The sequence below is a fragment of the Bos indicus genome, chromosome 10 (genome assembly GCF_029378745.1).
Source record: "Bos indicus isolate NIAB-ARS_2022 breed Sahiwal x Tharparkar chromosome 10, NIAB-ARS_B.indTharparkar_mat_pri_1.0, whole genome shotgun sequence".
Classification (NCBI taxonomy): Eukaryota; Metazoa; Chordata; class Mammalia; order Artiodactyla; family Bovidae; genus Bos; species Bos indicus.
In genome coordinates this window covers 36,293,826-36,308,168 of record NC_091769.1, presented here as the reverse complement: position 1 = coordinate 36,308,168, position 14,343 = coordinate 36,293,826, and the positions used below count along the sequence as shown (strand labels likewise).

At 51.0% G+C, this 14,343-nt stretch overlaps 1 protein-coding gene across 5 annotated transcripts; it reads right to left on the bottom strand.

Moving 5' to 3' along the window:
- Window positions 1–881: 881 nt before the first annotated feature.
- Window positions 882–14,316, bottom strand: SPINT1 (serine peptidase inhibitor, Kunitz type 1). Of its 5 annotated transcripts, none has more exons than XM_019968536.2 (10): window positions 13,860–14,316; window positions 5,095–5,222; window positions 4,735–4,873; window positions 4,420–4,638; window positions 4,264–4,290; window positions 3,801–3,926; window positions 3,634–3,684; window positions 2,469–2,639; window positions 2,202–2,249; window positions 882–1,785 (listed from the first exon to the last, which is right to left on the bottom strand). In XM_019968536.2, exons 1-10 carry the CDS (start codon window positions 14,314–14,316, stop codon window positions 1,562–1,564), a joined length of 1,590 nt encoding a protein of 529 aa, XP_019824095.1. In that variant the 3' UTR covers window positions 882–1,561. The 5 variants fall into 5 exon arrangements, with proteins under 5 accessions (XP_019824095.1, XP_019824096.1, XP_019824097.1 ...); XM_019968537.2 differs by having other exon boundaries at window positions 4,468–4,638; XM_019968538.2 differs by lacking the exon at window positions 3,801–3,926.
- Between the last annotated feature and the right edge of the window lie 27 nt (window positions 14,317–14,343).

Sequence of the window (14,343 nt, the reverse complement as noted above, 5' to 3'; positions counted from 1 at the left end):
TAAAGGTTTAAATCAATCCCCCGGTACCAGCTCTAAGACCTTAGGAAATGATCTTTGCTGAGTCAGTTTCCTCGCCTGTAAAACGCGGATAATGGTAATACCTTCATCCTGGGATTGTGTGCTGAGGCAATCACTTGAGATATGTTAAAGCACTTACACAGCGCTTCCTATATGCTTAAAAATACCAAACTTCTAAGGACTGGTGGTGCCTGGTACATAGCTCAATAAATAATTGGTTGAATAAATGAATGAATGAACGGAATGATTTTTTTTTGCACAAGCAGGTAGGTAGCTCAAACAAACAGAGGGGTGTGGATTGGAGGCGAGCACCTGAACTAATGGCAGGAGCTCAGAGCCTGGGGAGCAGCTACACTCCTGTGAGAAGCAAAGGCTTCTGTGGGTGACCAGATGGGCCCCTTGTCCCCAGCCCCTACACCAAAGGGAGTAGAGATAAGAACCAGGGTTCAGTTAAATTCCCTGGCGGTCCAGTGGCTCCACTGGAGGGGCCCAGGTTCAATCCCTGGTCAGGGAACTAAGATCCTGAAAGCCTCGGCTACAAAATGAAAAAACCAAACCAGGGTTCAAGTGTATGCACCCCCACCCCCCAAGTCCTCGACTACATACTGCAGGCCCAAACCAGGAAGAAACAGAGCTCCATGGCCTCCCTAGGTCCCTACTCCCAGGGCTCTTTCTCCCCTCCCCCCTGGTGGTCAGACTTGGCAAGTCTCTCCACCCTCAGGGGCTGGGGCTAGGACAGTTTCGGGAAGGGTGGGAAAACCTGCTGAACAGGATGACCAAAGCCGGAACCGGTTGGACAGGACGGTCCCATCTCCCCCCAGCAGCCTGTCCCTTTCCTGGCCCACAGAGCAGAGGCAGGAGACTCACAGAATAAATCACTTTATTCCACTGAGTGGACTCTGGCCCGTGGAAACAAGGGAGCTCCAGTGGGTGCGGAGGATCTGGCTCCATGTGCAGGCTGGGCTGGCTTGGGGCTTACTATGGGGGGCAGGGGAAGGGGTGGGGCCAGAGAGCCACTTCCTACTCCTCTCACCCACCCCCCATGGCATTAAATAAACAAAAAGGAACTCTGTACAACACAAAATATACAGGGAAGTCCTTCCCCCCACAGACCGCCGCCCACTGGAGCCCTGGACTTTGCAGAATGGGAGGGCCAGATGCGGAGGAAAGGGTTGGGGCTTCTAGCCTCTGATGCTGTCCCAAGCCCTTTCCCAAGGTCATGGGATGGGGGCAGGCAGCTTGGAACAGGAAGCAAAACTCCAACTTCCTCTGAAATCCTACGTGGAGAGGTCCATTTCTTTGGGACTCCTGGCTCAAAGGTTTTCTGCTCCTTGCAGACCTGTGAGCTTTCTCAGGAACAAGTAGCCTGGACTTAGCTGAGACTCCTCCAAGAGGAGCTGAAGCCCTGGCCTTGGAGGCAGAACAGCCCTGGGAAACAGGCTGGAGAAGTCTGGTCCCGAAGTCTTTGCCCAGCCCAGGCCTCCGTCTTGGCTAGGAAGCAGGGCTGGGTGAGAGATGGCGAGAGCCCTGGAGAGGCCCAGGCTCAGAGGGGTCTAGTTGTTTGGTAATAGACCAGGTGTTCCATGTCATCAGTGGTGGAGACCTTGGAGCTGGTGGGGGTGGAAGGTGGGGGGTGGCGGTGTCTGTGGAAGTCCTTTCTCTGGTTCTTGAAGAAGCAGTAGCCCAGAATGGCTACCACCACCACGATGCAGGTACCCAGGAGCACTGCAATGGCCACCTCCACGGGGCCTGGGGGAGGCAGGGAGCCTGGGGGAGGAAGGGCCGGATGAAGCACTACCAGAGCCTGCTGGGTCCTGACGCCCACCCCTACTCTGTATCAAAGGGACTTAGGCAAACGGACGCGGTGGGTGGTGGTGGTGGAATAAGGACCCTGGGCATGTGAGCAGCTGAAACTGCTCTGCTGGGAGTTTGGTGGGAGGGATTCTGCTGGGTCTTGGCTCCAGGTCACTCTACTTGCAGCTGATACGGGGAGGACACTGATGGCCCGCAGACCTGGCATGTATTTCTATCCTTCTCTCCCTTGCCCCGGCAGGTACCACCATTGTCCCTTTAGCCAACCTCAGGATCCTCTCAACACAGGCTTAGGCTCTCACAACCAATTGAGTGGAGTTGATCTTTCAGTTGATACCTACTCAGTGGTGACAGGCAGACGGGAGGCTTACCTGTGTTGGGAACGGGGCTTTCCCGCCGCAGACCAAACACATCCTTCTCTACAAACCAATGGAGGCGGGGGAGATAAGTCAATATGAAAGGTTTGAAGACTCAGCTGCTCATCAGTAGTGCCCCAGACACCCCACTGCCATCCTCTCCCACCCTTAGTTCAGGTGCTCTGACGACAAGGCTGACCAGTCCACGCCTTGAGACAGAGCTGAATGCTCCAGCTAAGCCTTTCACCTCCCCATCTTCCGGCCCCCCTCTGCCCCACTCACTGGAGATGCCACGACAGGACTCAAGGCACTGCTCCTCCTCCTCAAAGTTGTTCTTGTTGCCATAACAACCGCCATAGGTAAAGCGGGCACAGTGTTCAGTGAAGGGGTTGTAGTACCAGCGGGGGATGCTCTCTGAGCAGAGGCCCGTGTCTGGCATGTCTACACAGTGCCCTGCAGGGTAAGGAGCAGACGAAGGTGTGAATGTCCACGGGACCTCCCTGCCACCACTAGGCTCCACATGGTTGCTGCCCGCCACCCCCGACCCTCCTCAGGCTGGGGATGGCTGTGATTCAGTGAGGGCCCTGGGGGCCCCAGGAATATCTGGGCCATTTGCAGTGCTGCTAGAAGCAAGGAAGATAAATGCAAGAGAGTAAGTGTGGGCCCAGAATTACCCTAGGCTGACTCATATAACTATTTCTTAATTTTCTTTCAGCATTCCTGACTGTATCAAGGTCTTGGTTTCTCCCCAGCACTTGATGGTCTGCCTTCTAACAAAGAAGACTCAGTCTGAACCTTGGCAGCCAACAGCATCCAGCTAAAATTTTTTATTATATGTTTTATTATACTTATTTTAAAAGCAAATCTCAAATTGTGACATATAATAGTGGCTTTTCATTTACAGTACTGATGTGAAAGTTCCTTTTTCTTTTTTAATCTCCAATTTCAGTTATTTATTTTTGGCTGTGCTGCGTAGCATGCGGGATCTTAGTTCCCTGACCATGGATTAAACCCATGCCCCCTGCATTGGAAGTGTGGAGTCTTAACCATTGGATTGCCAGGGAAGTCCCGGAAATTTCCTTTTTAATATATTAAGTTAAATCAATAACATCTCAGTGATATGTAGGCATGGTTAAATTTCTGAAGGTGTTGGAACTCCCCTGGCAATCCAGTGGTTAAGACCCTGAGTTTCCACTGCAAGGGGCATGAGCTCAACCCCTGGTTAGAGAACTAAGATTCCACATGCCATGTGGCATGGCCTAAAAAAAAATAAGAATTTCAGGAGGTGTTTGATGCTTAGCAAACACAGAAAGAAAAGCACAGGACACCCCTGCCCCCAGCTTTCTGCCCACAGCCTGGTATCCACAGCAAGCCCCTTCAGCACACTGATGGCATGAGTGAGGAGAGTAGTTCAGCCCTGACCCAGGAGACCAGGGCAGGAGCTCACCTTTGTCCCCGGGGAAATGGATCCTCTGGAGTTTATCGAAGTCTCTGGTGTCTGCAAAGATGAAAGATCATCAGAGGTGCAGACCTGACAAGGGCCTCGCAGAGGTGTGGGGTGAGTGGGCTGGCTCTGCCCTGCCCTGCCCGCTGCCCTCCACCCCCAGGCCTCACATTTCTCACAGGTGGCCTCATCGGAGGCGTCGGGGCAGTCAGGAGTGTCGTCACACTCCAGGAAGCTGTCGATGCAGCAGCCATCACCGCAGCGGAACTTGCTGGAGTGGCAGCTGCCAGAACACACTGAGTAGGGGTGAGGCCAGGGGGAGGGTGAGGTCAGGTGGGGGTGCAGAGGCCAGCAAATACCTCGAGTCCATCATCTACCTGGCCCTCTCTACCCCCAGGCGGCATCATGACACAGCCCCTGTTCCCTCTCCACCCCTGCCCCTCAAACCCTCACACAAAACAGGCAAAGGCTGATGGGAGGATCCTGAGCTGCAGGGGGTGAGGCACTTGTGGGCCTCCGTTCTGAGGGCAGGAATGAGTTGTAGAGCCAGGGCAGTGTGGGCAGGGGCCTGGACTTGATACCGGCTGGAGAGCTGGCAGGGGTAAGGGAAACAAGGAAAGCAGCAAAGCCCACCTGGATGATGCCTTTCTGCTGAGGGACCTAGGAGAGAAAAACAGAGGAGTGAGAGGAGGCAGGGCCAGGCCCCAGCCGGGATGAGCTGATAGGGGGGCCTAGGGATGGGGGTATGCCCATGCCCACCTCCCTGATCCGTGAAGAGAGAACACCTACCCTGGGGGAACGTCACCTGAGCCCCAACACTGCTTCGCAAAGGCCCACCTTGCACATTGCGGCAGGCGAGCTTGCACTCTTCCTCCCGAAGGTAGTTGTTCTTGTTGCCCAGGCAACCTCCATAAACAAAACTCTTGCAGATCTGTTCTGTGGGGTCGTAGTACCAGCGGGGGAAGGAACCACGACAGCGGCCCACCTTCCTGGATGCAAGGCAGTATTCTGGCAGGCAGGGAAGTTGGTCAGGGGCGTCTGAAGGGCCAGGCAACTGGGGCGGGGGATGCCTCCCATGGTGGCCTCCTCGCCCCGCTTCCTTACCTTCCGTCTGCTCAGGGGACAGCACAGTGACTGTGACGTTGGACGTCCTCTCTGGCTGGTCTGAACCGGTCGCCGTCAGCTGGAACAGGTAGCTGCCTTCTTTGAGTCCCCACAGCTCCACCTGGTCTGGATCATTCCTCTAAGCACAGGAATGGCCGTCAGGCAGGGGCTGCTCCAGGCCCTCCCAAAAAGCCATTCCCCCGCCCCTGCCCCAACTGGGGAGAGCAGACGGTCTTGGTATTAAATGGATCCTCGGGTTTTATCCACCCCATCCCTCCTGGAGCCACAGTTGGGCCTATGGCCCCAGGAAGGAGCCCTGGAGAGCTGAGGTGGGGGTCCGAGAGCCACCCAGTGTCTCACCTCGACCCTGATGTCTGTGTCACCCCGCAGCAGACGCCAGTCTGTGTTCTCCACACCCTTCAGCACTAGGGGCTCCTGGGGCTGTACCTTCAAGTCTATACCGTCCCAGGCCATGGGGATCCGGGACCCTGGGAGGAAGGTGAGGTAAGGTGAACTCTCACTGAATGGGAAGGATCCCTCCTCAAGTGAGGGGCTGGTGCCCTATGGGTGGCAACTAGACCAACCTAGGACTCAGCAGCCTGGTGAGACACAGATACAATTTCGCAATGAAACCATTCTTCTTGTCCTCTATTTAGATATGTTACACTTAAGACATTCTAATGTTGTAAAGCCACTTTCTGAAGCAAATAACTGAATGCATTGCCATCTGATTCCATTTAGGAAAAAAAAATATATATGTATATATACATATACATACATATACACACATATATTTGGAAGGAGGAATTTTCCTATTTTCTACAATAAGCAGGTACTTGTGCTAATTGCTTTAAAAAGTCAGGGGACTTCTGTGGTGGTCCAAGTGGCTAAGACTTGGCACTCCCAAAACAGGGAGCCTGGGTCTGATCCCTGTTCAGGGAACTAGATCCCACATGCTTCAACTAAGTTTGTATGCCACAACTGAAGATCCTGCATGCCACAACTAAAGAACCCACATGCTGCAAGGAAGATCAAAGAACCCGCGTGCCACCTCTGAGACGCGGCGCAACCAAATAAACATATTTTTTTAAAAGTTAGAGTAACAACACTTTTGAAATGCCAGATAAGTTAATGTGTAATTAACATCATCACCCTTCTCTCTGCAGCCCAGATCACTGCTGAGAAGCCCATCCGGACAGAGGCCTTAAGTACAGAGTTCCTGGGCAGCACTGTGTCAAGCCTGGTCCCATGATGACCGGGCACATGAAGAGGGTGCCTCCTCCAGTTACAAGGGGACACAAAATACCCTCCCTCAGCCAGGGTCTTCAGAGAGAGCATGGCCCTGTGGACATCTTGATTTTGGACGTCTGGCTTCTGGAACTGAGACAATACATTGCTATTGTTTTCAGCCACCCACTTTGTACTACTTTGGCATAGCAGCCCTAGGAAACTGACATACTGCCCTTGAGGGTGTCATGGTCCCGTTAGGCAGGTTAAGACCCAGCCACAGGAAGCAAAACCAGAGAAAAGACCCACCAAGATGAAGGGGTTTGTGGTACATGTACAAGACAAGGAAATGGATGTTTAAAGAAAGGAAAGATCATAGCAAGTTAGAGGAAAAAGGCAAGGCTCTGTGAAGAAAAGACAAAGGATTTTTTTTTTTGAGACAAAGGATTTTTAAAATTCTTTTACTTTTTTTTTGTTTGGTTGTGGGGAAGAATGTTCTGTGTTGCTGATGATAGCAGAAAGCATGATGAGCCAAAACAAGGAGTGGGGAATTTGCAAGGCTGGTTTGGTGGACTTTAAGGAGACCAGCTGGGCTGGGCCAGATCTCCAAGGGCCCTGGACACTTGGTCAGGGCATGTGCACAAACAGGATTGACATGCAAATACTTGACAACTGATGGTACAGAAAGGGGACAGACACTGGCAATGAATAGTGGCACAGAAGCCTGGAGGCCCAGTCTGCACTAGAAGCTGACCTCCTGCAAAGCCTGATCAAGCTCCAGAAGTACTAAGGGAAGACCAAGGGCTAGGGTAGCAGGGGAATTCTTAAGCTCCCGGCAGCAGCTGTTTACCCATCTGTCTGGAATAGAATTATTTCTACGGAGCAAGGAGACCAGCAAGTGGACCAGTGCAGTAGTTCAAGGCAGATGCAACAGAAGCAGTCTGAATTAAGAGATAGCTTAGGGATGGATCCTGATGCTGGAAAAGATTGAGGCAAGGAGGAGAATGGGGCAACAGAGGATGAAATGGTTGGATAGCCTCACTGACTCAATGGACATGAGTGTGAACAAACTCTGGGAGATACTGAAGGACAGGGAAGCTTGGTACGCTGCAGTCCATGGGGCCACAAAGAGCTGGACACAATTTAGCAACTGAATGATGACAGAGATGGAAAGGAGGATCTAAGAAACAACGGGCAGATGCTTCAGGCTGCTGTGCCTGACAAGCTCTAGGGAACTGGCAACGGAGAGCCAGGGCATGGGCAGAAGGGAAACCAGATCTAGCAGGAACATGTGGCTTCAGCCATAGAGAAGTTGAATTTAAGGGAGAGGAGGAGTGCAGTGGGAGCCCCAGAGAAGCCAGAGGTGGAGAAAGACCTAGAGTCATACTAACAAAGCTGCTGCTAATGGAAACTGTGCTCAGAGGACTTCCCTGGTGGTCCTGTGGCTGAGAATCTGCCCGCCAATGCAGGGGACAGGTTCAATCCCTGGTCTGGGACGATCCCACATGCCTTGGGGCAACTAAGCCCCTGGACCACAACTACTGAGTCTGGGCTCTAGATCCCACACTCCACAAGAGAAGCCACCATAATGAGAAGCTGTCACACTGCAACTAGAGAGTAGTCCCCATTTGGCAACTAGAGAAAGCCTATGCACAGGAATGAAGATCCAGCACAGCCAAAAATAAAATAATTTTAAAAAAAAAGTGTGGCTGGCACACACTAGGTACTTTATCTGTAGTATCTTATCAGAGCTGGCAAATTATGGCCTGCAGGCCACATTTAGTCCAACCTGTTATATTTTTTAACGGTTGAAAAGAATTCTTAAACAACACTTCATGACATGTGAAAAGCCCATAAAATTCAAATTTGTGTCTATAAATTAAGATACAGCCTTACCAAATTGTTTACAAATTGTGGATGGCTGCTTTCATGTTACAACAGCAGCTGAGCAGTTGTAACCAATACAAAATCTAAAGTATTTACTATATGAATATTCACAGGAGGTTTGCTGCCCCCATCTATATTGCCGACCTGCCTAACCATCCTGCCACAACCACATTCTTGCTCCTCTTTCCAGATGAGAAACTGACACCAGAGAGGTTAAATGACTTGCCCAGGGTTGCTCAGTTTCTAAACAGCAGAGCTAGGATTTGAACCCTGGTCTGACTCATACTTGCTGCAAAACATCAAAACACCATGCTGCAGGTTATACCTGATTAGAAGGATGACTTTTTTTTATTATTACTTTTATAATCTTCAATTTTGTTTTTAGCTTAGGTAATACATGGACCTGGAGAAGGAAATGGCAACCCACTCCAGTATTCTTGCCCGGAAAATCCCATGGACAGAAAAACCTGGTTGGCTACACTCCATGGGGTCGCAGAGCTGGACATGACTAGCATAAGGACATGAACGAACCTTCTCTCCAGAGGTATTCTCAGTTACTAGTTTGGGGGCGTGTGTATGTGTGACTATCAGGAGACAGAGTACTGAATTTATAAGCATGCAAGTTCTTCATCTTGCTTTTCCCTTAATATATACTGGAAATCATTCACAGTAATACATACTTTTGGTTGCATAGCACTTTTAACACATTTAACCAGTCCATCAGTCCCTCTGGGTCGTGAAGATCTTTTTGTACAGTTCTTCTGTGTATTCTTGCCATCTCTTCTTAATATCTTCTGCTTCTGTTAGGTCCATACCATTTCTGTCCTTTATCGAGCCCATCTTTGCATGAAATATTCCTTTGGTATCTCTGATTTTCTTGAAGAGATCGCTAGTCTTTCCCATTCTGTTGTTTTTCTCTATTTCTTTGCATTGATCGCTGAAGAAGGTTTTCTTATCTCTTCTTGCTATTCTTTGGAACTCTGCATTCAGATGCTTATATCGTTCCTTTTCTCCTTTGCTTTTCACTTCTCTTCTTTTCACAGCTATTTGTAAGGCCTCCCCAGACAGCCATTTTGCTTTTTTGCATTTCTTTTCCATGGGGATGGTCTTGATCCCTGTCTCCTGTACAATGTCACGAACCTCATTCCATAGCTCATCAGGCACTCTATCTATCAGATCTAGGCCCTTAAAATCTATTTCTCACTTCCACTGTATAATCATAAGGGATTTGATTTAGGTCATATCTGAATGGTCTAGTGGTTTTCCCTACTTTCTTCAATTTAAGTCTGAATTTGGCAATAAGGAGTTCATGGTCTGAGCCACAGTCAGCTCCTGGTCTTGTTTTTGCTGACTGTATAGAGCTTCTCCATCTTTGGCCTCAAAGAATATAATCAATCTGATTTTGGTGTTGACCATCTGGTGACGTCCATGTATAGCCAGACATCCTGGAATGTGAAGTCAAGTGGGCCTTAGAAAGCATCACTACAAACAAAGCTAGTGGAGGTGATGGAATTCCAGTTGAGCTATTCCAAATCCTGAAAGATGATGCTGTGAAAATGCTGCACTCAATATGCCAGCAAATTTGGAAAACTCAGCAGTGGCTGCAGGACTGGAAAAGGTCAGTTTTCATTCCAATCCCAAAGAAAGGCAATGCCAAAGAATGCTCAAACTACTGCACAATTGCACTCATCTCACACGCTAGTAAAGTAATGCTCAAAATTCTCCAAGCCAGGCTTCAGCAATATGTGAACCGTGAACTTCCTGATGTTCAAGCTGGTTTTAGAAAAGGCAGAGGAACCAGAGATCAAATTGTCAACAACCGCTGGATCATGGAAAAAGCAAGAGAGTTCCAGGAAAACATCTATTTCTGCTTTATTGACTATGCCAAAGCCTTTGACTGTGTGGATCACAATAAACTGTGGAAAATTCTGAAAGAGATGGGAATACCAGACCACCTGACCTGCCTCTTGAGAAATTTGTATGCAGGTCAGGAAGCAGCAGTTAGAACTGGACATGGAACAACAGACTGGTTCCAAATAGAAAAAGGAGTTCAAGGCTGTATATTGTCACCCTGTTTATTTAACTTATATGCAGAGTACATCATGAGAAACGCCGGACTGGAAGAAACACAAGCTGGAATCAAGATTGCCGGGAGAAATATCAATAACCTCAGATATGCAGATGACACCACCCTTATGGCAGAAAGTGAAGAGGAACTCAAAAGCCTCTTGATGAAGGTGAAAGAGGAGAGTGAAAAAGTTGTCTTAAAGCTCAACATTCAGAAAACGAAGATCATGGCATCTGGTCCCAGCACTTCATGGGAAATAGATGGGGAAATAGTGGAAATAGTGTCAGACTTTATTATTCTGGGCTCCAAAATCACTGCAGATGGTGACTGCAGCCATGAAATTAAAAGACGCTTGCTCCTTGGAAGAAAAGTTATGACCAACCTAGATAGCATATTCAAAAGCTGAGACATAACTTTGCCAACAAAGGTTTGTCTAGTCAAGGCTATGGTTTTTCCTGTGGTCATGTATGGATGTGAGAGTTGGACTGTGAAGAAGGCTGAGCGCCAAAGAATTGATGCTTTTGAACTGTGGTGTTGGAGAAGACTCTTGAGAGTCCCTTGGACTGCAAGGAGATCCAACCAGTCCATTCTGAAGGAGATCAGCCCTGGGATTTCTTTGGAAGGAATGATGCTAAAGCTAAAACTCCAGTACTTTGGCCACCTCATGTGAAGAGTTGACTCATTGGCAAAGACTCTGATGCTGGGAGGGATTGGGGGCAGGAGGAAAAGGGGACGACAGAGGATGAGATGGCTGGATGGCATCACTGACTCGATGGACGTGAGTCTGAGTGAACTCCGGGAGTTGGTGATGGACAGGGAGGCCTGGCGTGCTGCGATTCATGGGGTTGCAAAGAGTCGGACACGACTGAGCGACTTATCTGATCTGATCAGTCCCTCTTGATTTAGGTCCTTCTTCCCTACCTTCCTCCCTCCCTACTAAAAACTAGCCCATGCTGCCTCAGGGTTTATTAGTAATATTATGATTAAAACACCACCACAGCTGTTTTTATACACATTATAGGATGTGTTGACAGACACTGAGATTGTTTCCAATTCCTTGCTATTATAAACAATGGTGCAGTTGACTGGCTGGCTGGTAAGTTGTTTTACACACGTTTAAGCATAGCCACAATATGAGTTCCTGCAAGTGGAACTGTGATGAGGGTTATGTGCATTTACACTTTTGGTGGATACTGCCAACCTGCCCTTCACAGAGGCACCACAGAAGGTTAGTGAAGTCTAAGAGTTCAAAGGAAGGAGAGAAGGTAAAGAGATAAGAACAACTGATAGAAGGCTGAATCATAGGGTTGCGTCCCTGCCTCTCTTTGATGAGGCAGAGAAAGCAGAGCCAATAGGGGAGTCACAGAGGGTGGTCCCAGAGGTGAAAAGACCAGGACACACAGTGACAGCAAAGAGAAAAGGAAACCTCCATTATAAGACCAGGAGAGCAGGGCCAGGAACCAAGCCTCAACCCAGTGGCTTGAGGGCTCACTGAGAGCTAGCCCAGGCCCTGAGGTGAGAGGCCAAGCCAAGGGGGCAGTGAACTGGGAGGAGCCTGTCCCTCCCTCCTTGCCTTTTCCAGAAAGTAATCAGCAGTCCACAAGGGGAAACAAGACAGACTACTTGGCAGTCTACCTAGCAGAGAAATAGGCTAGCCCCACTGGCCCCAAGGTAGAAGTCACAGAGTGACATATCAGACCTCGAGCCAAATCAGCAATGTCTACCCACACACGCAAGGCTGGTCCTCTCCAAGCCCCAGTCCCCAGGAGCAAGGGGCAGATGTCTGGACAGATACCACTCCTTACTTCCCACCCACAGAGAGCAAAGGGCCGGAGGAGCAATAAAGCCAGCCCCTCCCCCAGCCATCAGGCCTCAGGACTCTCCAGGGAAACGCAGTCTCTATCTTCCAAGCCACTCTTCCAATGCAAAGATGGGGAATGCAGGGGAAGGGGAGAGGAGGAAAGAGCAGGGTGTTTAGGAGGCCCCAGTAATCTGGACTGGATTGGCCTGGCCACAGGCAGGGAAAGGGGTATAGGTCAACCCACCCTGGGAAGGGCTCCCCCAGTACAAGAACCAAAGGTTCAGAAGCCCTGAGCACTTGCCCACTTTGCCTGCCTCGGTCTACCCTAGCCCAGCTTCCAGAAGGCCATAATGGCTTGACCCTCTTTGTACTTTCAACCTCTCTAGTGCGACTCAGGTGAGAATGGACTCCTGGACACATGCACACAGCATCCCCCATTCCCCCAACACTGTGGTGCCCTGAAATGGCCTGGGGACCAGACTAATCCAAGTTCTACCCAGCACCTCATGGGACAGGAAATCCCCACTCTGTCCTGTCTTGTGCCAACCAGGCAAGTCAGGAGGTGGGGAGGTTCCCAGATGAGGAAGGCTCCGTCCAGCTCAGCGTCCTGCCCAGACCCCAGAGTTTCAGGTGTTGGTCCTCTAGTGCTGGCCCTCCGATGGGTCCTGTCAGAACCGGGAGGGCAGGCAGCTCGGATCACTTAGGTCATCACCACCTACACTCCCTGCTGCTTCCTTGTGAAATACGCTCAGGCCCTGGCCCACTGGGACTCAGTAGCCCAGCCTAGCCTGGAGACAGTGTCCCCCTCCTGGAATCTCCACCCCACCTCTTCTCAGAGATCCAGAGCTTCTGAAAGGATAGGGAGAAGAGGAAAGGCTGGAGAGGGAAACTCCTTTCTCTACTTCCCAGGACTGAGACCGACCAGCCCCAGCCTGGCCCTGGGCTCCCCAGTCTCTGGTTCTGCTGTCCACTGGGCTGTCTTGGATCAGAGACAGGTTTCTACCAGAGAGATGGTCTTGTGTGAGAAATAGCACAGCCCTGCAGGAGGTCCTTCCTGGGGTTGAGTCCCATTTGTGGATGGTATATATTTAAGACGGGAGTCAGTTTCCTAATCTAAAAAGTGGAATGACTACTAATAGCACCCTTTTCAGAGGCGGTTGTCATGATGCCTAAGTGAGAGGCTGAGTGGCATAGCAGTCAGCAAACAGTAAAGTACTAACAGAGGTTATCAGCATGACCCATCCCTGCCCTGGAGCCCCACCTGGCCAGAACAACAGGTGGAGAGGATGGGGAACGAAGGTCTCTGGAAGGACCCCAATCCCAGCTAACTGCTCAGTCCCAGGAGGAAAGAGGAGGAGCCGTGGCCCCACTTTGCCCTTATCCTGGCAGTAAACAAGGTGAGCAGACAGCTTGGCTACTAGATCTTAAGCAGGAAGAGCTCTGCCAGGCTTATGAGCACACACAAGTATACACACACGCACACACACACTTGCCTGGACAGCTGACTTCCTTCCCCTACCAGGTATACATACCAGTGGACTGACTCATCCAGCAACCCTCCTCACCTGGACCCCAGGGCTAGGCTACTGTGTCCACAATACCACCTTCTCCCCAGTTGGGTCATCCCCAACTGGGTTTGTTCTTTAGACTCTGGTGGTCTGGCAGTTTTCCCCCAGACCACTAAAGACCAGTACCTGGGGAGAGGAGTACAAGAAATGCTAGAACCAATCCCAGACCCAGCAGTGAGGAGCCCAGCCTTCACCAGTCCACTTGACAGGGCCCCAAGGTACCTAGCACAGTGCTTGGCCTGGAGTATCTATCTATCTGGTCATCAGGTGGCCTCCAGACAGCTCATTCCCTGATTTGGCCCAGTGGGGTCAAAGTAGGAATCCCCAGGAGCTTGCTCCCACTCACACATCCCAGAGCATCCGCCCACTCAACATCCTGAATTCAGGAGCCAGCCTGGGCTCTAGGACGTCCCCCCTTGCCCCTCCTGTAGGTTGTTCTTTATTTACTGTTTATACCATGCCTACTTCTAAGGATGAGTTAGGATCGAATGGGACTCTCCTCCAGCTTCGCGCAAAGACCCTATAACCAGTCCTTTTTGTGAGTCTCCCCAGATTCTGGCACCCTCGTCCTTACCTCTGAAGCCCTGGGTCCGCAGCTCGCGGTAGGAGCGGTAAACCTCCCGCGTGAGGTAGTTGATGAAACCCTCCCTGGGCGCGAACTTGCACACGAAGTTCTGCTCGTAGAGGCAGTTGATGAGGAAGCAGGAGACGATGGCGTCCTCCCCGCCGTCGGGCTGCAATTCCACCAGCGCCAGATTGCAGTCGTTGGAGCTGCAGCAGGCGTGCACGCAGTCCCTGCCGCGGCGCGCGGTGAGGGAGCGCAGGAAGGTGGCCCCGTTTCTGACCGAGGCGTCCGTGTCGAGCACGAAATCAGGCACCCCGGGGGTAAAGCGGTTCAGGCAACCGTCGGCCGTGAGGAGACCGGGGGTCACCGGCGGCGGCCCGGCCTCGGCGCCCTGGAGGACGAGCGCGCAGAGAAGCCACACGGCGACCGCTGGGATGCGGGCCCGGGAGAGGCGGCCCCCGGCCATTGTCCTCCCGGGGATCGTCGCCCTCCT